At 41.3% G+C, this 26589-nt stretch overlaps 1 protein-coding gene across 1 annotated transcript in view; it reads right to left on the bottom strand.

Annotated features, from left to right (window-relative positions):
* The window catches only part of LOC132126626 (ephrin-A2-like), a 122419-nt gene that overhangs the window by 10016 nt on the left and 85814 nt on the right, over positions 1-26589 (bottom strand). Inside the window, exon 2 of the mRNA XM_059538000.1 lies at positions 610-902. Within this exon, the coding sequence (XP_059393983.1) occupies positions 610-902 (293 nt within the window). The remainder of the gene's footprint in view (positions 1-609; positions 903-26589) is intronic.

Genomic DNA, 26589 nt, shown 5'->3' with positions numbered 1-26589 from the left:
ATCTTCAGCAAATCAAGAAAATCGTCCCTCAGAAACAAACCCCATGCAAATAACACAAAAATCGAAAGGGATTTAACAATTGAGTGTTATCCTTTGCGATGTCAAATCAGGGAAACTTATGTTACTGTTTGTTTACTCTGGTAAAACATGTCTACTGCAGATGAGCCAGCCATTTACAAACAATATCCTGCTCTATATACAAAATTGTGCATAACAGATTTATTTAATGTAAATTCAAGATGTGCAACCTGTAATTTTAAGTTTCAGTTACATTTTGTGTTCGGTTCTCTAAAACATATCGTTATAGCATTAACCAAAGATGGACTGGCATATATTTTATTGCATTCAGCCATAGGTCTCTAGAGACCAAATAACAGGTTTCAGCAGACTGAACAGTGTGGCATATGTTATTGATCAGATGTTGTTGTGAAGTCTGCCCATCCTTATCGAGTCTTCCTTTACTTTACCCTCTATAGTTCCTGTAACCCAAGAACCATTCGTTCAATGAATGATTGCACCTTGGGGCCATACTGACACCTGGTCACAGGAAAACGCAGACGAGGGGTTCGAAGTTAAAGAATTAGAGTAAGAAGGGAGGAGGTTACTCACAGATGTAGTAGTATTCGTGACCTGGGCGGAACTCAAAGCCCAGAGAGAAGGGTGTGAACAGCTGGAACTTCTCTGAGAACTTGAGGGGCCCATTCGGACTCATTGGGCGGTTGCATTCCCAGCGCTTGAAGCCTTTCATGTGGTGGTTGCAGGTGGTGTAGCCGTCATAGTTGACCATGAAAAGGATGTAGCGCTCCATGCGCTCCTGAGGAAGATGGTCCTCATAGTGTGGACAGTAGATGTCCAGGTAGTCGTTGATGGCCACTTCCACTGTGTATTCACCATGCAAGAATCTGAGGAAATAAAGACAAACAACTTAGTCGAGATCGACAAAACTGCAAAAGTTCTCACAATGACAGTCCGAAGATTGAGAACGTGCAATCTTTTAACCCAAAACTCGAAAGAGAAATTGCTAGTAGCTCCTGTCACTCATAGTGCAGATATTTTCCATGTTGTATGTGACAGGATGGGATTGGTCGAGGGGGACTTGGCACTAAGGGCCAAAATGACTGGAATGACCAAGTGGAATTGGATGAGCAGAGATTGACAGGGGTTCAGAGTGAGAAAGCCACTTCATTAAGGGTTTTCACATGGTCTGGCTTCAGCCCAGCTCTTCTGAAATGAGTTTGCTGGCTGGGGCAATTTAGACACAAATTGAGCACCTGCAGGAAGGTAGGACTCGAGACGCAGAAACTGCAGCTACTTCAGTGGAACTGTGACTTCATGTGCAGTCGAATGCAGAGTTACTAAAAAGCATTCGGACACTTAAAGGGAAAGTTCACCTTAAAATTTAAATCCTGTCATCGTTCACTCACCCTCAAGTCACATGTATCACCATGTTTATTTCTGATGAAGCCTTTTTTTTTTTTTACCGATAATGATATGAAGCCTTGCAGTTCACAAGAAAACAGAATGTATTGTCGACACAGACACAGCAAAACACACACATGAACGTGTGTGAACTTGAGTTCTTCAGATCCTCTTTTTCTGTCCACAGTGTGAAGATTACATGAATAAGATCTAACAGCTCCAGCCGAGAGACTCTAATGGTCTGTCACCAGTGCGGTTGACACACCTGCTCCATCCTCCATCTTCCAAACCATCAAAGCAGCCCCCTTCACTACAGACACTACAGAACACAAGACAGCAAACTCAAATCAAGTGTTCACACTATGAGATGCTATACCCGGGTGCTTCATCCAATTTAAGAGAATATCAAAGGGAAACAAAGACGAGATGAAATCAAAAGAAACACACAGGGTCAACAAAAGTCAACAAAAGCCTATACACAAAAGGTCTGTGCTAAAACCTGCTGGAATGGAATCTCATAAACGACAGATTAGAAATTTCCTACATAGGCAGCAACCCTTGCTTTATAAAAATACAGACGATGCAAGAATGAAACAATATATTAAAAAGCATGTCATGTAAAGTAACCATAAAGAAAAAAGTAATAATATATTTCATTTACATTTATCGTTTTCCAAAACTTTCAAAAATAAAAACATTTAAGTGATGTTTTTAAATGTTTTAAGTTTACATAAAATAAAAAATTACATTTCCACTTGCCTTAATTATCTCAATGTCATCTTATAAATATTGACATTTCTCAACTTATAATTAGGAAGTAATTAACTCAAAATCTTCTCTATTTTTCAACTCATATAATGTGGGAAATGCACTCAAATTTTGTCTTTTGCTGTCCATCCTCAACCTAACCACAGGCTCTACTCTTCACCACAACGGTAACACTACAAAACCAACATAACAGAAACCTTTGTAAATTCTAATATAACACAACATTTAAGTACTAACTTATGTCCCTCTAATTTAATCTTGTGTAAAAACACACAAAATAACACTTAATTTCTACATTTATTTTCCTTGTTTTCTGATGCAAAGCATGCTGGGAACTAGAAAATAATTTTAAGTTCACCTTACTACAACACAATTTTGAGTTTACAGAACTTATTTAAATTAAGTCCAATGAACTTTCATTATTATTTGAGTGCAATTAACTAATTTCATTTGATTAATTTCACAGTTTTTACAGTGCAGTTTTACATACCTGACTAAACGTTTCGCCGCAGTTTCAAAGGGAAATGTCCACTGAGTAACACTAAAACACGGGTTCATTACGTGAACCCTGGCATGTTTTTATTACGCTTATCTAGGTACGTATTTCTGTGTTTTTATTACGTTGCTACACCAAACCCAACCCTAAACCTACCCGATAGAGTTAACAAATGCACAACTGATATAAAAATCCATTTGTTGATGTAACTGTCCCATTTCAACTTCCTTACATGCAGATTTGAAATGCTTTGTCGAACTGTGGTTACAAGTGATTTAAACCGAAACTCCTCACCTCTGAAGTCCGTCTCCGTACTCCGTGAGCTACCGAACAAACCTAACGCCTCTGAAAACCCAAAGATATGAAGCTGGATATGAGCGATGCTAATGCATCAGTTTTCAAATCTCCCAGCATATTAATATTGTTTTGAAGTCATAACATTATATTCTTCAAGTAATTGTGCGAAAATTACCCTTTATTAATCTAAACTCTGTAAATTTGTCTGAAAAGGAATAAAAGGTTTCGGAGTTTTACTGCATCTAGTGGTCAATTCTTTTGGAAACTGCAGTGATATGTCCTTATTTGTACATATTTCGTGTCTCGCGAAAAAGTGCCCCCAGTTACGTATTTGCTATGAGACCAGATTGGATCTGGAGGCAGGTTTATGGAATGAAACTAAAGACTTTGACAAACTATAAAACATCCTACCCCCAAAAATCAAATCACATGTTATACAAAGAAAACGTACTCGGTTACTAAACGTAACCTCGGTTCTCTCTAGAAGAGCGAACGAGTACTGCGTCTTAGCTAAGACGCTACGGGAAAAGTCTCTTTTCACGAAATACTGAAGCAAAAAATTATCCTTAATTTTGTATTTTTGTAAAGCGCATTTGCAGCAGTACACAGCCATAGGCGAGGCGGCTCGTTCGCTCATTGGCTTGTTCTGCGGCAACTGCACAGCCTCAGCCCGCGCCCTTCTTGCCACTTCCCGCCGAAACGGGTGTGGCCCAACCTATAAAAGGAGCTCGAAAAGGCTGACTCACCTGATTTATTTCATCGCCGAAGCGAACCAGAGTGAATCGTGCGCCTCACTCGTGCGCCTCACTCTAAACCTGAAGCAACGCCCAGGATTTACAGTGCACAGTCACCTGAGGGACTCACAGAGAGTCCAGGACAGAAAAGGGAAAAAGCCCTCCGTCCTATATCTAGCAGCATCCGTAGATGCGGCAATATGACATCACACAGCCGAGGCAAGGCCTGACCAATGTGGCAATGCGGGTCTTACGAAATACTGCCCATATAACAGTCGGCAGCGCATAGCGCTCGTGAACTCAGAATTCCCCTCAGGGCCCTGATTCGACTATACCGACAACAGCCTTGCTTGCAAGGCGGGGACCTCCAGGTTATAGAACCTGATAAATGTAGACGGCGAGGCCCAACCTGCCGCCATACATATATCCTGCAAGGAGATCCCAGTAGACTACGCCCACAACGAGGCGACGCCTCTTGTGGAGTGTGCTCTGACGCCCAACGGGCACTGAAGGCCCCTGGAAGCGTAAGCTAACGCTATGGTGTCAACTATCCATCTGGATAGAGTCTGTCTCGAAACAGCCATTCCCTTGGAACGTCCACCGAACGAGACAAACAGCTGCTCCGTCTGCCGAAAGGCAGCAGAGCGAGACACATAAGCTCTTAAAACCCTGACAGGGCAAAGAAGACTCGAGTCTCTATCTTCCCCTGACACCGGCAGGGCAGACAGGGCAATAACCTGAGCCCGAAACGGTGTGTTGAGGGATTTCGAAACACAACCGTGCCTAGGTTTGAGTATGACCCTTGAGTCATTGGGCCCAAACTCCAAGCAGACTGGCTCTCCGAGAGCGCGTGCAAATCACCCACACGCTTCACAGAAGCGAGAGCCAACAAGAATACTGTCTTGAACGACAGATGCTGAAGGCTAACCGATTGGATAGGCTCAAAAGGGGGACCCTTCAAGGCCTCCAAAACCGCCGCGAGGTCCCACATAGGGACTGACGGAGGTCTGGGAGGATTCAGCCTCCTAGCTCCTCTGAGGAACCGGATGACTAAATCGTTCCTTCCTATTGACTGACCGGACGCCGTTTCAGAAAACGCCGCAATGGCGCCACATAAACTTTGAGCGTGAATGGGGCTCTGCCCTTATCCAACAGCTCCTGTAGGAAGGAGAGGACCTCCGTCACCTCAAAACTAAGGGGTGAATAACCTCGAGCTGTGTACCAGCTGGAGAACACCGACCACTTCGAGGCATACAGACGTCGTGTCAACGGAGCTCTAGCCTGAGTGATGGTATTTAGCACTCCCACTGCGAGATCAGCGGGTAACCGTTGAGCGCCCACACATGGAGGGACCACAACTCCGGTCACATTTCGTTCTTGGAAAGAACGCGGGGCAGTGAGCGTTTTCGTGGGACACAAAGAGGTCCACCTCCGCCATGCCAAATCTCTCCCACAACAGCCGGACTGTTTGCGGGTGTAGAGACCATTTGCCCGTAGGAACATTGCCTCTGGACAGCCTGTCTGGACCCAGATTCTGCAGTCCAGGCACATGCACTGCTCTCAGCGAGCGCACGTTGCGCTGAGCCCAAACCAGGTGGCGTTCCGTCAGCCTGCACAGGTTTCGGGACCCGAGACCGCCCTGGCGATTTATGTAGGACACCACGGACATGTTGTCCGCACGGACTACGACGTGGTGATCCTTGATATGGGGACAAAAGCGCGTCAGCGCGTTCTCCACTGCCAGCATTTCCAGGCAGTTGATATGATGGAGCTTTTCCTGTTCTGACCATAGGCCAAAGGACGGTCTGCCTTCGAGCAGCGCTCCCCATCCCGTAGTGGAGGCGTCCGTCGACACCATTTTCACACTCGGGGAAGTCCCGAGGCTTACACCTGATCGGTACCAGCCGTTCGCTGTCCAAGGTGCTAGAGCCGCAACACAGCTCTGATCGACCTTGAAATGCAGCCGGCCAGATGCCCACGCTCTGCGCGGCACCCGAGCCTTCAGCCAGAACTGCAGGGGGCGCATGCGGAGCAGGCCCAGCCGCAGAACCGGAGATGCTGAGGCCATGAGACCCAGCATCTTTTGACAGTGTTTGAGCGACACGGTCGCGCCGCAGCGGAAAGAACTCGCTGCGCGCTGAATGCCCATCACGCGCTGTGGTGACAGCCGCGCCGTCATGGAACACGAGTTCAGAACTATACCCAGAAACAGGATCGTCTGACTGGGGTTCAGCGAACTCTTCGCCCAATTGACACTGAGGCCGAGCTTCTCGAGGTGATCGAGTAAAACGGCCCTGTGGTCCACGAGCTCCGCTCGTGATCGGGCCAGAACCAGCCAGTCGTCCAAATAATTCAGCACTCGTATGCCTCTGAGTCTGAGAGGAGCGAGCGATGCATCCATGCACCTCGTAAACGTACGAGGAGCCACGGAGGACTGTAAACTGGTATGCCTGGCCCTCGAAGGCGAATCTCAAATATCGCTTGTGGTTTGACGCTATCTGTATTTGAAAATACGCGTCCCTCAGATCTATTGACATGAACCAGTCCCCTCTGCAAATCTGCGCGAGGAGTTTCCTGGTCGTAAGCATTTTGAAACTGCGTTTCATCAATGCCTTGTTATGCTGTCTTAGATCCAGTATGGGCCTGAGACCCCCGTCTCTCTTGGGCACCAGAAAGTATCTGCTGTACAGCCCCCCCTCGCTTTGAGCTTGAGACACAGGCTCTACAGCCCCTTTGCTCAACTGTTTTGATATTTCGGCCCGAAGTATGTGTGCTACTTCTGTTTTGACCGTAGTTTCGACGCGCGCTGAAAAGCGCGGAGGGCGTCAAAAAAAAAAAAAAAAACTGTTGCGAGTAGCCTCTCTTTATAATGCGTAGCACCCAATCCGAAACCCCTGGAAGCGCTGACCATGCATCTGCATGAATGGCTAAGGGCTGGATGCGAAGCACGCTCTGTTGACCGGGCAACGGCGGCGCTCGGATGTGCTGCGCATTTGAGGCGGGGAGCGCGCTGATCACAGCGGGCAGATCGCTCCTCCTCGACCCCGTCCCGGCGCTTAACCGACTGGGGGAAGGCTGAGCAGGTCCCGTGGGACTCGATATGTCTGCGAGTAACTGTGGGCTGCATATGTGCACATTTACCACTTTCAACTCGCTGTCTGCCTGTGCAGAGCGTACGTGCACGGGCCTCGTTTTTACAGAAGCCACGCGCCGTATGTGACATAGTGTATGTGGGCACTAAGGAGTGGGCACGTTTACTATGTGGCGCGCTCGACCAATCTGTGTCGATCTTATGTGCGCGAGCCCTGTGTGCAGGGCTGTGCTTACATGTGGAGATGGGCACTGAGGAGTGGGCATCGTCACTGCATTTATAGCACCATCGGCCGTGGCTGGACGAGCGTGCACGGGTTTTGTTTTTTACAGAAACCACATGACGCGTGTGACATAGTAATTGTGGGCACTGAGGGGTGGGCACGCTTACTATGCAGTGTGCGCGATCGACTTGAGTCGCTTTTATGGGCGCAGGCCCTGTGTGCAGGGCTGTGCTTACATGTGGAGATGGGCACTGAGGAGTGGGCATCGTCACTACATTTATAGCACCATCGGCCGTGGCCGGACGAATTTGCACGGGTTTCGTTTTTACAGAAACCACATGACGCGTGTGACATAGTGATTGTGGGCACTGAGGAGTGGGCACGTCTACTATGTAGTGCGCGTGATCGACTTGAGTTGCTTTTATGGGCGCGAGCCCTGTGTGAAGGGCAGTGCTTATATGTGGAGATGGGCACTGAGCAGTGGGCATCGTCACCACATTTATAGCACCATCGGCCGTGGCCGGGACACCAGAAATTACACCTTTTTCGGGAAACATCTGGGTGTGTCGCAGGGCGAACACACACACACACATAAAGAACAGCTTGGATATAACAGAATTGAAAGGATATAGGCGCCGGATAGCGCAGCAGGAACGGCAGTGGAAGGCGGCGATGCCAGCAGCTTCAGAATGGCTCGTCCTGCTGATGTGCTTTCTCAGACGGCGCTTGCTTCCTCCGTGATCCAGCGATGCGTGAGCTTCGCTGAAGAGATGAAAAATCAGGTGAGTCAGCCTTTTCGAGCTCCTTTTATAGGTTGGGCCACACCCGTTACGGCGGGAAGTGGCAAGAAGGGCGCGATGTTGCATCAGCCCGCGCTCGATAGGCTGTGCAGTTGCCGCAGAACAAGCCAATGAGCGAACGAGACGTCTCGCCTATGGCTGTGTACTGCTGCAAATGCGCTTTACAAAAATACAAAATTAAGGATAATTTTTTGCTTCAGTATTTCATGAAAAGAGGCTTTTCCCGTAGCGTCTTAGCTAAGACGCAGTACGAGAGAGCTCTTGTAAGAGAACTCAAAAGCTGCTTCACTTTGCCGACTGTTGTCTACATGGATCAGAACATCACACAACTCTTTTTCTGTAGGTCTTTGAGGGGAGAGAGGGCAGGGCCGGGGCCAGAGGTGAGGGGGCAGAAGGGGGGTGGGGGGGTGGTGCGTGTTTGGAGTGAGATTTGGCATCAGATGACAGCTAATCTAGGTCTGGAATTACTGTCAAAGGACCAAGACAGGCCAAACACCAGCTGTAGCAGCACAAGTTCAAGCTGAAGCTCCTTCAGCTTTACATCTCCTCGCCTTATCACCGAGGCCCAGAGAACAACCCCCGTCACAATGAATGACTTTATCCCTCTCTCAAATTTTTTGTGTCACTTTCTTCTTTGGCCATCAGCAATACTTTAAACCCCCATGCTTATATGATCAATGACCTGGGCTGCGTTTCCCAAAAGATGGTCATAGGTCTATGATGTACTTAAAGGGATAGTTCACCCAAAAATGAAAATTCTGTCATTAATTACTCACCCTTATGTCGTTCTAAACCCGTAAGACCTCCGTTCATCTTCAGAACACAAATTAAGATATTTTTGATGAATTCTGAGCGATCTCTAACCCTCCCACAGACAGCAATGTAATTACCACAATCAAGGTCCAGAAACGTAGCAAGGTTATCAGTAAAATAATCCATATGCATCAGGTGTTCAACCGTAATTTTACGAAACTACAAGATTACTATTTGTGCGCAAAGAAAAATAGAATAAAAAAATAATTAATTTGTTTTCCAAAGATAAATGGAGGTTTTACAGGTTTGGAATGACATGAGGGTGAGTAATTAATGACAGAATTTTTATTCTTGGGCGAACTATCCCTTTAAGCTTACGATGCTTTTGGGCAAATGCAGCCCTGGACTACATCACTGATGCTGTCTTAGTTCGCCTTGTATCCAATGAACTCAATAAAACATCTTGAAAAAACAACCCATGTTCATCTCATACCGCCTCAGCAAAGAGCACTTCGATATTTCTCTCCCTGAGAGTAATGCTTCGTTCTCTCCAGAGATGTGTGTACTCTGTCTTATTTTCTTGTTATGCGTTTTTGTGTCATCTTGCTTCTAATCACGGCTTTCCAGTAAACGATATCGAGAGCCAAGCAAAGAGTAATGGGAGCAGAACTCTGCCATAGGACCCTCCTGATGTTTACGGAGCTCTTAATTTAATCACCCTGCCATAAAAACATGTGTTAGCGGTCCTTTAATGCAAAGTGCGTTATCATTACTACACATTCCGCGGGTCAGGCATATCTCTTTCAGATTCATACGGTGCATTACGCCTTAACAAATCAATATCAATGCCCCGTCCCCCCTTTCACTCCCAGATGTCATTAAATCTGGAGGAGTCGGCCAAATGATCCGACACACTGAGGCAACACGTCATTCCCTTTGATTCAAAAGTATCTCTGTATAAAAAATGACCTTACAGCCAGTGGTTGGTGGGTACGGGGTAGCGGAGGGGGGAGATGACAGATGGAAATATCAATAAGTGAGCCCAGAATGTTTAGAGAGAGCTAATGCATGCAGTTAGGTGAGCTCGCTTCATAAATCACACTGTAGTCACTGGTCTACTTCCTTTTCGAGTCCTCAGAGCTCAGGCCCGATCAGACCTCCCTGAACTCTTCTTCCGCCGCTACATCAACAACTGATCTCATATCAGCTCTAAATGAGCTGTATAACCTCCCTTTCACAGTGAGATATTTTCATCATGCCTACAATCCAGTTAGAACCCAAAAAGCTTTTACAGTCTGATGCCAAAAATAACCTATTTAGGTTTACAAATAACTTTTTTTTATCCTTTTCTCCTAAGCAAGAAAAATCGCACAGTAGATATCATCATTTCAGGACAACAGTGAAGTTGAATGGAGAACAAAATGGGACTTCTGCTAAAGTATTTTGCTCCTCAGAACTCTACCCTAAGAATAAGATCCTCAATATCACAATTTTCATAAAAGATTTAAAAATGGTTTCAAATTGGGATCACATTTGTCATGATATACTATGTAATGTTATGTCTACAATTGTCCCAGTTCCTTCTGTTTTTTTAGGAGAAAATTCTGAGAGAAATTAATTCCTATAACACAAGTTCATTCAAAAGGAACCCAGAAACCCAGATCCTATAATATTAAATCAATATATATATATATATTTTTTTTATATAATTTTTTATATAATTTTTTTTCTTTTTTTACATTATATTTTTAACTTTTAAAGAACCAAGTAGGCAACTCAAAGAACACTATAAAGCAGCTGATGTAGTAGGAAAATTGTGGAATTATGGTGAAGCAAAAAAACACTGAAGCATGCAGTATATCCATGTTATAAACTTCTCTTGATGCACTTTGATTCATTAAATACGTCCTTGAAAGCTTTGTTTAATTTGTTTCATTATATATGTCCTTGATTGCTTCTAAAATTTCTAATTAAAGAAATTTCTAATTAATGGTGATGTATGCCTTTGGTGCAAAACCTGTACTAAGTTTCTTTCTCTTTCCATCTGGAGGAATGTATGTGTGCCGAAATCTATCTCTGGATTTTGGGGGTCTATGGGTCTTTGGTTCAGTCTTCAGCTGCTATCATCCCCATGGGACTTCAATTAATCAGACCAAACCACTCTCGTTTGGCGTGTTTAGGAGTAGGGTGACTCTCGGGGTGAACTTTCCTGGCGGTGCGGTCAAAGAAGGGTTTGAAGTGCCGTGATTTACGGCAGCGTCTGGCCGACAGAGAGCCTCAGATCCAGATTTCAGAACTTCCTTTAGCAAATGTTTGCATGTAGAAGAGTATGCTTTTCCAGGCCTATGGCAGGAAGCATCTTCATTGGAAGAAGTTAAAGCCAAGCAAGCAGTCCATGTAAGACAGAATCCATGATTTATCATGGTATTTAGAGGCTTCTGACTGGTACAAAGAAAGTCAGTTTGACCATTAGAATATTTAATGTGTCTCTCTCATGCAATGTTGTGAATTTCAGGACTGGACTATTGAAGTGGAAAAGTGGTTTTGAGTGTTTTATAAATGAAACATCTTATGTATTGTGTTACACCAACCACCGAAAGTTGCGGTACGGTGGAGGTTTACCTCAGTGCTATTGGACAGTCTAGCTGTCTGGAAGGAGAGAGAAATCAGACAATCTTATTCCTCTTTAGAAAGCCCCTCCCTCTAAGCAAAGTGATTCATAAAATTGTGTGCCACAGTTTGCCATAGAGCAGATGCTAAAGTTTGCCAAGCACTGCCAGGTCAAACAGAAATGATGAGTTTGTGAAGGTCTTGTTGAGTTTGGCCCTCATTTAGAAGTTCTTGTTGTTGTTTTTCTGTCCCAAACTTTTAGTTCAGTTGCAGCCAAAGCAAATATGTGCGTTTATTCTGCAACTAACCAATGACCTGGCCATAATAGTTTAGGTCAAACACAGCCAGCTAATAACCTGGCACAAGACTCAAACACTTCAGGGGTAATTCTGCCTCAAATGCATCACCACCTCGGGCATGCTGCAGGGCTATGTACTGGGCCCGCATGAGTTTTGAGATTATGATGGCAGGTTAGTTCTGGTGTCAGGAGTTTAGTGACACATTTCATGCTGGTGTTTAAACCAAACAGAGGGAGAGGGCATGCGTTTAGCATGTGTGTGTTTGTGTGCATGTGTGTGAGAACTGTCCTTTGTGCCGAAGGCTCTGGGTCTGGAACCCATTTCCACATGCTCTGCTTGGGCTTGGTCTGTGGACCACTTCTCCCCATGTGGAACATGTTTATTGTTCTTTGTGTCAGGCAGACGCTGAGACCTCCATGGCCCCCTCCTCCCTCCACATCTCCCAGCAATCTCTCCTGTTATTCCAACTCTGCTTGAGCAATTTTTCTATCACAGCATTTATGCAAACGTTATCCCAGCTGACGTTCAGCCAGGGCTAAAAAACTCTGTCAAGGGGGGATTGGACGAGAAAAATAAAACAAACAAAAAAGAAGAATAGGACACAAGACCCAGAGGACAAAACACATGTGCCCTGTGTGAGAGGAAAAGTAATAGTTGTTTTGTGCCCCTTCTTTAACACAAAAGTCTAGTTATACGTTCAGGTGAGCAGGTCTGTGTGTCTGTAATTTTCCAGGTTCTGTGTGTTCTTTAGAAAGGTTCATGTTCACATCCACCTTCTCTTCACACGGCGTTTACTCTGGACCGCTGTTAGATAAAAGTACCCCGTCCTCACTGCAACACTACGCCCCCATGTTTAATAACATTTTTATGCCTCTGCCTGCTTTGTGAGACCTTTCAGTCACTGAAAGTCGGTGGGAGAAAATAGAAGTGACTGGTGCAGTCCAGCAAATGAAAGGACAGCAAGCAAATCGGTGTTCTATCATCAAAAGTGTGCTCAGAGAGCAGCGGCGTTGGGATGCTGTCTGTCATTGTACTGCGGCTCTAATGGGCTGCTAATGGAGGATGTTTAACACATGGCGGCTCCACTTCACCTACTCTGTATGTTTACATCCTTGTATGTATGCATATTAATATTTTTAACACAAATTTTCATTTTGGGCTTTTTGCCTGTAATCAACCAGAGCAGGACAGAATCCATGGAAAATGCTAAAAATTGGGGTTGGGAAGTGACCGGAAATGGATTTAGACCCAGGTCACTTGTGCACATGTATGAGTGTGAACAATAAGCCATGACTCTGCAATCAACTCCTGAATGAGGACACAATATTATACTGAAATAGATTCAGTGTTTTATCATAAGAGAAATGCTGTTTTATGATTCATATTTCTATACAGTAGGGTTTAAAAAAACGGAGACCCCCATAATCATAACGTTTGATACAGATTAGTTTTACTATTTTTACAATGGTTAAGTATTTTGAATTATTAGATGGTAAACAACTAATAAATGTTATTACAGATCTATACTTTTATAATTCACAAAAACAATGTACAGTATAAAAACAGATCTCTATTTAGAAATTTGAGAGAAAAAAAGTTAGTTGTTATTAAATTATCAGTGTTTTTAGAAATTATGTGAATGTTAAATCAAAATGTAAAAAATTGTGAAAATTAGCAAGCACAATAACATCTCAATAACAAAAATATTGGATGATACCAACACATAATAACAATAAAAATCAAATGTTGGTCAGTAATGCATTCACAGTATATTTCTAATATCCAAATAAATTCATTCACAAACAATTATAATGCAAACAATTCATTACACAACATTTCTTTATGAATTTTTCAATCCTAAAACTTTCAGGTTTAATTCAGATTTTTAATCCCAGCGTGGTCTCAGACACTTGGGATGCCACTATATTTAAGTTTTTTTACTGTTATCTTTTCTCTAACTTTAAGAAAAAAACTGTTATTAAAAGCTGAGGATGTCTGCCATTTATTTTAAATATGCGCGTTTGGATCTCTTCGTCACCATTTGCTCTAACGGCGAGTGTAATAAGGTTCTAGGATTTAATGGCTCAGCTAAGAAACTTCTCTCTCGTACCTGCAGATGCCTGTTGAGAAGCCACTCTGCATCCAGTCTTTATCCCTCACTGCTCCCCCCCCCAAAAAAAAACACACACTGCCTAAACCAATACACACCATACACCTTCAACAACACACACAATGCTTAAAACAACACAAACCACCCACGACACATAGACTCCCTACAACACCTACAACACATTTGTAGGCCTTTGTGTGTGAGAGAGAGTAACAGCAGTAGTGGTTATAGCAGATGTTAGAGATTAACAAGGATTTCTCAGGCACACACTCCTAGAAAACAGGAAACTGGAAATGCAACTTCATCACACAACACCTGCACACTTCAACATAACATTTTAAAATGATTATTATTACAAACACAATCCCTATGAGATAATATTTACTTATACAAAGGTTATGTATATACACAAACATATTTTAATGTATACAGTAATTATACACATACCATATACTTATAATTTTAGGATATAAAATAACAATCAAATATAATATATAATTGTTTTTATTAATTTATTAAACTTTAGCTTTATTTACAGGAATAAATTACATTTTAAAATTGTAATAGTATTTCACACAATTACTGTTTTTGCTGTATTTATGATCAAATAAGTGTCCAATCTGTTCTACATTCAAATAGTAGTACATACTGTAAATAATATATTCTGAAAACATCTGAACTATTGATGCATGGAATATATACAGAGAGGCTGCGTGCAATGTTAACCCTTTATACCTCCGTCATATGTAATCACTTTCAGGTGGTGTGAAGTGTGTATTTGATGGCATGGCACCAGCTTACTGCGATTAAAGGGAATGAAATCCACTCTCTGTGCGCGTTACGTCCTCTAGGGGGCTGCTGGGATCCGCGCTGTGTGATGGTGAGCGCTTTTCTCCACAGTGTGATAACATGCTGTTTTTCTCATCATGGGGTGAGTAAACACCTGTCTTAGAAAATACGCCATCACAAACAAACAAACCAGAGTGGAGCGAGATGCTTGTACGCACTGACATGCATGTAAAACTAAACACATGCATACAAGCCTGTAAACGGACATACACACACACACACAAACTAATGTCCTCCGCCTAATTGTCACTCCCATAACAAACACACAAAAGAGCTGCTCTCGGGTTTCTGCCTCTTGGCGTAAAAGGGACTGGGTTTGTCAGAGGGCATCAAACAGAAAATGATAGTAATGCCATGCACTCTAAAGCTAAGTGTATCACGCGTCCCACTCTCCCTGACCTGCCCTCTTTGTCTTTTTTAACACCATTAGCAAAGTGCAGTGTAATAGCGTTATAAGCCTGCCCCGGTTCACAGGAGAAGGATTGGGTGACGGACTCTCATCCACTCGGGCCGCTCTCATCTTGTCCGGCCTCTTTTAAAAGGGCTTGATGTATTCTTTTCTTTCTCGCCATGAGTACCGCCATTTCCTCAGCGTCGTCCCACTCTGTCAAACATCTTGTGCTGGATTCTTCCCCCTAAAAGCACTAACCACTGTTCTCTGTGCTTTTCTTGAGGTTTTTAAAAAGATCCTCAACATGACGCGCTAACCCAAAATGAACCTGTGGCTAACTATTTTCAGTGAGAAAAAGCCATTGAGTGTAATCTGCGGCTTCTTTGCTTAAAGGCTTTCAAAATTTCTTCTTTCACTTACAAAAGGGAGTGAGACAAAAGTGCAGGAAAAATGATAAAACTACTGGCATCCTTTGACTTTAGGTACTTTTAAAGCAAATAATATCCAAAGAGAGTGTAAACATTGTGTTTTTGCAAGTGCGTGTATGAGAGAGATGATAATAATGACACAAGCAATTAGCAGTTTTGCTAACATCTGCTATTTTGCAAACTTCAAGCTGAAACCCGGGCTCCTCAAAAATCTTTCTCCATTCCAAACTGATTGTGTATTCAAACTTAACATTAAATCTATTTCGCTAGGCTCACATTTTCTCTTCTCTCTGTTGACTGTGACGGCTCAGCGCAGGATAGTTGCTGGTGATTAGCGTGTTAGCGTCATTGTAGCAAAACTTTCCTTCAGCTGCCTAGTAGATAGTCATATGGCATTCACTGCTCAGGTGATTAGCCAAAATACATACAACAGCTGAGAGTGACAGCCATTGAGATGAATGGAAAAGCTTCCTTTAGGTATTATAGATTTCCTTGTCCAAATGTGCACAATGATTCACAGGTGGATTTATTTATGATTGACTAGTTTTCTGAAAACCTAAAAGAGAATTGTCATAGTGATATCTGACAGGTAAAATAGAAAATTTATGCTTAAAATTACCGTAAAAAACATTTCATACTACCACTTTCTCACTCAGAATTTTTATTAGTGCTGGGAAATGATTAATAGTGATTAATCACATCCAAAATAAAAGTTTTTGTGTACATATTATATGTGTGTGTACTGTGTGTTTACACACAAACACACACACAAATACACACACACACACACAGACACACACACACACAGTATATACAGTATTTAAGAAAATTGTGATTAATTGCGATTAATCGTTGCCCAGCACAAATATATATATATATATATATATATATATATATATATATATATATATATATATATATATATATATATATATATATAGTACAGACAAAAAGTTTGGACACACCTTCTCATTCAAAGAGTTTTCTTTATTTTCGTGACTATGAAAATTGTAGAGTCACACTGAAGGCATCAAGGGCTATTTGAGCAAGAAGGAGAGTGATGGGGTGCTGCGCCAGATGACCTGGCCTCCACAGTCACCGGACCTGAACCCAATCGAGATGGTTTAGGGGTGAGCTGGACCGCAGACAGAAGGCAAAAGGGCCAACAAGTGCTAAGCATCTCTCGGGGAACTCCTTCAAGACTGTTGGAAGACCATTTCAGGTGACTACCTCTTGAAGCTCATCAAGAGAATGCCAAGAGTGTGCAAAGCAGTAATCAAAGCAAAAGGTGGCTACTTTGTAGAACCTACAATATGACATATTTTCAGTTGTTTCACACTTTTTTGTTATGTATATAATTCCATATATAATTCCACATGTGTTAATTCATAGTTTTGATGCCTTCAGTGTGAATCTACAATTTTCATAGTCATGAAAATAAAGAAAACTCTTTGAATGAGAAGGTGTGTCCAAACTTTTGGTCTGTACTGTATATATATAGATAGATATATAAATATATAAAAGAGAGAGACAAACTGTAATCATTTACAAATCAAAAATGCAGTATTAAAAGGCTGTTTATTGGTTAAACTTTAAACTAATAAAAACCACTAGATTATATTTAATTTTACTTTTTGTGTACAAAAAAGTGAAAGTACATTCCCAGACCTCACATTAACTTAAGATGACATTTAATAATATTTTTTAGTTTCTACAAATTTTTGTAAGCAGTAATATACCTTTTTTTCTCTTTTATTTAGTTAATGCTTATTGCATTGTTTTAGGTTTAGCTTAGGTTTTGGTAGTTCTGATATATATGTACTGTATATTATAATTGTCACTTAAGTAGTATGCCATCCTGTAATACATGAAACATTATTACATTATTTTCTAGCTTTGTAAATTTAACAGAGAGCTTTTAAACATCCACATACACAGGAAAGCTAATGGGCTGGAGACCCTGGGTGCATTTCGCATGGGCACACGGGCACGGCGAGCTGGGAGGTGGAGTGAAATCCACCTAAACATTCAGGCAACATTCTTTCATAGCAATTACAGAGGGATAATTTCTAAGATAACCATCAGAACTTGCAGAGTCATCAAGACCTATGTGTTTTCCCCCCTCACTTTACCCTGCGCCAGGTAGGCCACGCCCCCTAAAAACCCAACGGCCAAGCATGTTCGGGAGTGTGCACGATGGGACGGCTCTCAAGCTCAGGTGGAGGTCCGCCAGCTCCGCCCGCAACCTGAGCCTTGTAATGACAAGGGCTGAGACAAAGCAGCCACTGTAGTCATCATCCAGCTCCCAGGCAAGACTCCCAGATGTGAGATAAAAGATACAAGCATGGAGACAAAGTTATCTGCGGCCTGCATCGGCCAGCGGGGAAACGGGAAACCCAAGCCTATTGAGGCGACTGGATCAGTGTGTCTGAAACGCCCACAGGAGTAGAAGATGGTGGCAGTGTGGTGCAGCCCCCTGGGCGGAGAGGCCCACAACACAAGTAACCCAAGCCATGACTACCGCCCATTTCCCAGGATCCCCTTCCTTCGCATCCCCCACCACCATCCCAACAGGGTCTGCTTAGGTTTTCTTTCCCAAACACTCTTAAACAGTGATGAGATGACAGACTAGGAGATACGTCTGTTGTCACCAGACTCGTCCTCCTCTTCTTGCCCTTTCATGTAGTAGTCATGCATTAGCTGTGTTTTTCTTTGTGTAAGGTGACAGAGTGAGAATGGATCCCCGTGGAGTCCCCTCGGTTTCTGTTTCGGTCAGATCGCAGGGCACAACCTTATCATGAAAAGTAATGAAGCGAGATCAGAGGTCTATCACATCAGAAAAAAAAGCAAATGTAAAATGCATAGAAAGGATATGTAAACTATATCTAAAAATCATCCTAATGCTTCAATCTGAGCCAGAGAAAATAGGGCCTCTCTCTTTCAAGGGCTATTTTATATTTTTTACAGAACGCTGAGGCGGCCAACGCTGATGAAAAGGGCGAGTGCTTAGCCGACAGAGGTAATGCATTTTTCATGACCTTGTACATGACACGTCTACATTTACATTTATGTTCTTAGCAGATGCTTTCTTACGAACCTGGCTTACAATAAAGTGCACAAATCATGTTAATGGCTATTCCTGGGATTGGATGAGAACCCCTGCTGCATGCTAAGCTATGCCTCACAGCAAAAATGGAACATACTACAATGTAATAATTTCAAATTACTATGATTACAAACAATATCACATTACGGCAAAAATAATGGCTAAGATATCTTACATATGGGTCAATGGCATATAAGAGTTTCCATGAAGGGGGGGGGGGGGGGGTTCTATTTTAAAATACAATACAATATTTAAAATAAGTCCTCAGAACTGTGCACTTTGTATTCATTCGTCATGTTGTTTAAAAAGACTTTTTAAACCTTTTTCAAGAAATCTGAAATGTATTGATTAAAATTGACTCAAGTAATAGATTCCAAATTATATTTTACACCTCAAATACATATGAACCCAGACATCTTCAAAGCGTTTACATATTCAATTTCAAGGTAAATAGTACTAAAAAGTATTTTTTTAATACATTTTTAAACATATTATGAATTAATAATTCAGAGTCACACCACGTTACATTTTACCACCTAATTTAACCTTGCCCTGTTATAAAAATGTAAAATTATCTGATTATTTATGAGACATACTGTGCTGATCTTGACACAGTCATAAGTCTGCCTTTCCTTTTTTTCCTGCATTTCTGGATTTTTAGGGAAAAAGATGATGCAAAACAGGGCAAATTAAAATAGTTTTGAACATGCTTTTTTGGTGTTAAATAATGGCGCAAATACCAGTAATTAAGCGCAAATGTTAGTAAAAAGCATTGTGTGATTCAATTGAATACTCTCCTCCCATAAATTTTCCGTCTGAAAGGAAAACTCAGATGCAAAAATAACTGTCCATGCCTCTTCAGCACTAATTTGATACTGCGCTTCTTTAGTAAATCTTGACCGTAATATTTTAATGCCAAAAGATGGTTGATGCAAAGTACTCTGTGTGAAATGCATATAGAAGATGTGTCTTCAGGATTCGTTATAATGTAGTGAGTAGAGTTTGTTCCACCAGTGAGAAGCAAGTATGGTGGTTTTGGATCAGCTCAAGGAGGATCTCTTCATGGGAAACAGGGATTAGAAACCTAAAGTGGATGGACTGGTGTGGATGGATTGATGAAAGACTGAAAGTACAATACAGCCGGCCCGGCAACTGGCAATAGTTTCAACCAGGAAGAACGTCTTGAATTTTGTTTTGCATTAGTTATCTGGTGAAGATACTATTCCATAACCTGCTCATTCATGTTAGTGGTTCCTGGTTCAGGGAAAATTTTTCCAGACCACATTCACCAAAAGAATAACGGAAACATATTTTTAAAAAAAAGTGTTTCTTTTTTTACTTAAAAATGAAAATTCGTTCATCATTTATTCACACTCAAGTTGTTATGAGTTTTTGAACACAAAAGAAGATATTTTGAAGAATGTGGGTAGCCAAACCGTTTCTGCTCCCCACTGATTTCTATACTATATTATACTATGCAAGATAATGGGGACCAGAAACTGCTTGGTTACCCATGTTCTTCAATGTAAATGATGACAGAATTTTCATTTTTGGGTAAATTATGTCTTTAAGACCTTTCCTGACAGCAGAAAGCAACTATCAAGCACCTCTACTTGCCTACTCTGGTGTCCCTTGTTTGCCGGCTTAATACTACTCTGTGAAGGCTTTGGAATCAAAGGTGTGCCAGGATCAAAGTAAAACTCTCTGGCCATTGTGAGCAGGCGGTACGGTAAAGTGACACTGACAGAGAAGGTGGGGGTGAATGGAACGTGTTCCCAATTCATAGTCTACACTAAGGATGAACATTGATAACTTAGTAAAATGATTATTCAAATTATTCTAATTAAAGCAATTCATTTCAAATTGATGAAAACATGATGAGGAAAAATAATACTAATAATGTTTTATTATTAAAGTATCAATGTATTTGTAAAAGTAATTTTAAAAAGATGATGAGTATTTCAAACAACCAAATCATAGTTGGTATGACACAATCGAAATGGGTAAACTGAAGCATTTTCTAGCGTGTTAAATAGCCCTAACTTAATGCATCCTACCTGCACATGAGTTAACAGAACACAATTGTACAAGTGAACTTGAATGTTGCATGCTAAAATAAGGGCAATTTAAGCACTGTTCAAAATGAAGTCATTGTTCATTGATAATCATTTTCATGATTGATTAGCGCAGCAATTCCCATCCATAGTCTACACTCATTCATGATGAAGAGGAAGAGTTCTATTGTGTCCTGAACACTCACACTCAGTGTTCTTCCTATGTATTTATACGGTATTGAAATATCTGTATTTACCTGTTCTATTATAAACATCTTTTTAATAATAATAATAATAATAATAATAATAATAATATTATAATATATATATATATATATATATATATTGATATTTTTAGCATTAAAATAACAAAATTCTTGAAAAGAAACTGAAAGATCAAATTTGTGTTATTTGTTAGAAAACAACTGCTTATTTATATGAATTTTTTAATTTATTTTCCCCACCAAATCAAACTCATGTAGTTCCAAACACACACACACACAAACAAACACACACACACACACACACACACACACACACACACACACACACACACACACACACACACACACACACACACACACACACACACACACACACACAGGTAATCTGAACTTAAAATAAAAAAAGAATGTCAAGTGGTGTGGAATCCTTCATATTTTGGAAATCATAATTAATCATCTCTTTAAAAAATGATTTGCGCTAGATTTTTGACAGATTCTTTTTCATGGACACTAATGCCATTGGCCTATCCATCCACTGAGCAACGCATTAAAAGCATTCCACATTACATTACCTTTAAGTACATTTCATCTAAAATCAAACCTTTTCACCCTTCTGAACTCCTCAGGGCTCGATATGCGGCAGCTGTCAGCTGTTATTGGTTAAGCTGAGGGTTGGATGTCAGGGAAACAAACACAGCCAGATCAGCTTCAGTGTAACAGGCTACAGCTCAATGCCACATGCTACATGAAACCCAACCACCCAACCAAGTCGTACAATGTCTACATCTAGTCCAACCTTTCTGAACTCCTCCTGAACCCTTCTGGGCAGAGCAGCAACATGCTACAACAATGCACTCTATGGCTTAAACATGATACCACATGATACTGATGCTGACACACCTTTAGCACGCCAACAGGTATTGTTTGCGAGAACAAAATTGTGTTTAGCTGATTAAAAATGAGTGTTTAGTAGAAAAAAAGAATGGAAGAACTACAATATGAGCTGACAGCAGAAGCCTAAAGCTAAACACAAGATGGGGAAGTCACTTGCTAGGGACAAATCTCTCTCTCAGAAGCCCTCATCCAAGCTAGGGGGACCGTATCCATCAGCGAGCCAGACGGCAACCAGGCTGATGGATCGATGGGGGCCGTGACCTCCAGCTCCGCAGCCTGTGAAACCGGTTGGGAGAGTGACAATCGAGATTTACCCATCGATTTGGGCTGACAGAAGTAAGGAGCACACGCAAGAATGAAAGGAAGGAAGCGATACACTGTTAGTCAAGTCTCCTTTGTGAATTTCAGCTTCTGTGTTAATCATAGCAAGGTGATCCCAGTGGTGTTCCCGAGGTCTGGGGTCAGGACGCAGAGGAGCATCATTTCCCTGCTGTGTGCTTATTAGGGAGCAGTTATACTGTAATTCCCATAGCTCCACCATCTTCCCGCGGCATCAATAACAGACAACAAATTAACAACATGGGCTGAGGTCCTTCTGCCGCTTGACAGCAAGGCGTGAATGGAAAACCATTTATCCAACCTAGGGGTGTGCCTGAACTTGTCTATATCCAGAAGGGAAGTGCTAATCACAGTCCGATAGGAGTGTCGTCCTTCTCAAGCAGAGGGTCACCCCACACTGCAGCATTTAACACCCTCGCTATTCTGCGTGAATAACACGCTGTCAAAAAATGGCAGTTCTTTTTGCATGAAGCTCGGTGATCTCTCAGGCTGGCCCTTGTTTGGCTGGAACCCTGTAATCGTAAAAGGTTGGGACTGGCTGTCCGCAACAGAGAGCTGCAGCGGGACTGAAATGTGCGTTAATTGAGCCAACAGCATCCAAACCCTCCATCTGTCCATTTTCTCATCTCTAAGGAAACGTCATTCTGAGCTCACTGCAAGCTGCTCTTGGCCATGAAAATACTCACTAATAACGGAGGTACAACAGTCCATCAACACAAAGAAAACCAGCGTTGTGCTTGCTGAACATGGCTGACAACTAACTACATGTTTTTTTTTAATTGCATCCACTAAAAATCATCTTGAAGCACAATTTTTTGAAGAATCCTAAACTCTAAAGGTGGCCTGGTTGATTTTGGAGCAATGACAAACAATAGTGTCCATGATAAATAAAAGAAAAATCCTATTTAAAATCCAATCCTAAATCATGTGACAAGATCTAAGAAATATGCTAGTCATATTTACATTGTTTTAATGTGGTTTTGAAAAAACAATTTTCAGTAAAACTGTTTAATAAAAATGTAATATTTATAATAGTGTAAGTCTTATATCCTTGTTTTTTTTATAATCAAGGTTTATCAAGGTTTTCGGGGACACACTAAATACCATAAACCCGAATTACACTTGCCTTGCCATAAAACAGTCAAAATATCAGATATTTTACTTCATATTTTACTTCACCCACAGTCATAAGAGTCTGTAAGGTTCCTTTTTATGATGCAATTCCCTGTTTAATTTTTGGTTGTCCCACATGACTTTGAATTGGTACCAAAAGATTTTTTTCAACATTTTTATGTTTTTCCTAAGAAATAATAATAAAACATTATGCCAAACAAGTATTAATATTTTATTTAAATATTTTTCAGAAGTTAAATAAAACATGTTGATTAAAAACGTTCATTATAGAGCTGTTTTCAAGCTTTGCCTTGTTCAAGGTATTTAAGAATATTTAAAATATTAATAGATCCAGAAAAAAAACTTGAGTATCATGTCATTAACCCGTATATATACAGCTATGATCCCTTGCACCTGATCCAGTCCACTCTGAGCAGTGAACTGAAAAGGGAAATCCCAGAGTGCTGGCCGACATTATGCTCTGTCCAGGTTCTCACCTCTTTCCAGCATCCTGCAAAACCGTGTCTTTGACTCTCAGCGGTCATTAAGCCAACAGTAGGGCTAATTGAGCATGGTGTTGTGTGTCATCAGTGCATGGAGAGAGCCTGCTGCCCACCGTGTGCTTTCCAAGAATATGTCTCAATCTGCCCACTACAACGAGACAATTTTAGCACCACAACAAATATCAGTGCAGTGAGAAAACATGTCTTTGGAACAGTAGTTCCAGCATAAATTAGCATAAACTTATTCTTATGATCCCTTTTAATTAAATATAGGACTCAGGACAGAAGCAAGAAGATACCTCAAATCTGATTTAACAAACTGTCATTACCAATCCAGGCTCATTGGAAAAACATGTCTCTGGTGACATTTCAGCAAGACTATACTGCGCTGTCTCTTGCATGTTTCGGAACACTTTCAAAGTGAAATATCCAGCGTCTGATTACACTGGCAGCGTTTGATTACACTGGCTGTTGTACGTATTAGAGCAGTTCAGAAATGAATTGTCCGGTAAGTGGTGCTAAAAGTTTAATGCTCTATTGCTTTTGAATATAGCATAACAACTACACTAAACTCTACCCTAAACCTAATCAAGTGTTTACAAAAGTAAATATGAGATAACGCATTTGTTGAAGTAACAATGCCATTTTATCTACCACCTATTTACCACCTACCACTCAAATGGCCATCTTTTTAAACTTTGAGCGTTTTTATTGTACTTGTACCTGAACGTAATAAGAATGTTTGATATTTAAAAGTTTGACTTCATTTTTTAATCACATTGGAATCGAAACTGGGAATCGAAAAGAATCAGAATCGATAAGCCGAATTGGAATTGTTAAAATTCAAATGATATCCAACCCTACATATAAAGCTGGTTATACTGTATACTGCAAATATCAAAATGTATTCGTTTACAAATCATGCACATGGAAAAAGGGGTTGGGGTCATAACAGTAACAAGGAACCAAACAGAAATAATACTGTAATCATTGTTTGCACAAGGAATTAAAGTTTGTGTTGAACTGCCATTTTTATTCATTTCAGGTGTCAATTGCTATTATTTTTTATGTAAATGTAGGTTTTTAGAGTTTTAAATAAAATAAATTATGTCAACCATAACATGTACTACAGTAAAAAAATTAGTAAATGACAGACTTTCATGTTTGGGTGAACTATCCTTGTAAGAATGAAATGGAGATTAAAAAGTGCTATTACTTTCCAGACAACTGTATGAAAGTGTCAGTACTGTTTAACCACTGATAGAGACTAAACATATGGTGTCTAAAAGTTAATGGTTCTGGCACACACACAGAGAGAGAGAGAGGCTGTTCTGTTGGGTACGCAGCAAATAAATATGCCCTCACACAGGAAGACACTCATTTCTGAAACAAGGACGCCTTTTTTCCTTCCCTGCATGAATCGCGACCCCTCAGAAGGATCTGGAAATAGGTATGTGCTCAGGGGAAACAGCAGAACCCTAATATTATCTCCAACATTATTCCCCACAGTCAAACAATGAGGGAGGAAACGGAAGGAGGGAGACAGCAGATAAAACATTATTCGCAGACTCTTTAGCATTGAGAAAATCAGTTTGAGGTGAGGGGAGGTCCGATCACACCGGCGTTGTCCGTGCTACACCACTCAAGGACAAACACCTGCCACCACAGGGCCCTTTAAACCCCTTTGCCAATGATTTTATTGGAGGGCGCTGAGAGAGGCCACGAGATGAGCATCTAATGACGAATCAGTGCTGTTCTCAAACAGGTACAGCTGGGCGGTTTCTGACCTCGGCAATGTCTTTCAGCAATTGGCTGTTTGTAGATGTGGTGCGCAGGTGCAGAAAATCAGATCATGATGTGACTCTGTTTTAAAAGATTCAGTGAATTGTCAAAATGAATCACAAACAATTTCAGGGCTTTCTATGAACTGTTTGAACAATTAGATTAATTAATTCATGAATCTGATATGATCGCTACTTCTCATTCTAAACAGCTGACAAAAAACACATGAAATGAAATATCATCAAGGAAGATGACAATAAATGAGCAGGTTCTTTGCAATGAATCAAAAACATACAGTGTAAACAGTGTAGATGGATTCCCAGACACATTACTCTTATGAGCCGGTTCTTTTTAGTGAATCAAAAACTAACAAACAAACAAACAAACAAACAACAACAACAATGCAACCAGGGTATCCTGGTTACAGAAGAAATGTTTTTTTGTGAATCAAAAACATACAGCATGACCAGTGTAGTCTAATCACAATACAAATAACTCTTATGAATCTGTTCTTTTTAGTGAATCAGAAACATACAGCTCAACCATAGACTGTAAAAAAAAACATGGACGTAGTGTCCGTGACATCACCCGTAGGTTTCCAAAGAATGTTTTTGAAGGTCAAAGTGGGTGGTGCCGGCCATTGCCATCTTGCCAGCATGTCACTGCGCATCACTACCGGATAACTGAAAATGGGCAAAGAGGCGGGAGCTGGTTGCTGAAACCATGCACACCTAGCTCAAAGGTGGTGTCAGCAGTGGCAATCCACCTGCCACTCATATGGCCACGGCCTCAATTATGCAGAACTTAAAAGGCTTAATATAATTTTAATGGATAAGTTCTAAAAAAAAATCCACCCCCCTCACAGTTGTCAGTAAGGGCAAAATTAGCTATACAGACCAAAATAATGTTTTGAACCAGGCTGTAAAAGCTTTTTTTTGTTGTTGTTGTTGTAAAGTTGGCCATTTTAAAATGGGGAATCTATGGGATTGACTCCCTTTTGCAGCCAGCATCTAGCGGCCAGTTGACGAATTACAGTTTAAGTCACTTCCAGTTTGGTTTCACGAGAGAGAGCGGAAGGTTGTCACTTGAGCACAACCAGTGTATTCCAATTATAGTTCAACTGACTCTTATGAATCAGTTCTTTTTAATAGATCGGAAACATACAGCACGACCAGTGTAATCCTATTACAATACAAATGACTCTTTTGAATTTGTTATTTTTAGTGAATCAAAAACATACAACCAGTGTAGTCCGGTTGCAGTACAAATGACTCTTTTGAATCGGTTCTTCTTAGTGAATCAAAAA

This window comes from Carassius carassius, chromosome 44 (genome assembly GCF_963082965.1).
Source record: "Carassius carassius chromosome 44, fCarCar2.1, whole genome shotgun sequence".
NCBI lineage: Eukaryota > Metazoa > Chordata > Actinopteri > Cypriniformes > Cyprinidae > Carassius > Carassius carassius.
This window is presented reverse-complemented; position numbering and strand designations above follow the sequence as displayed.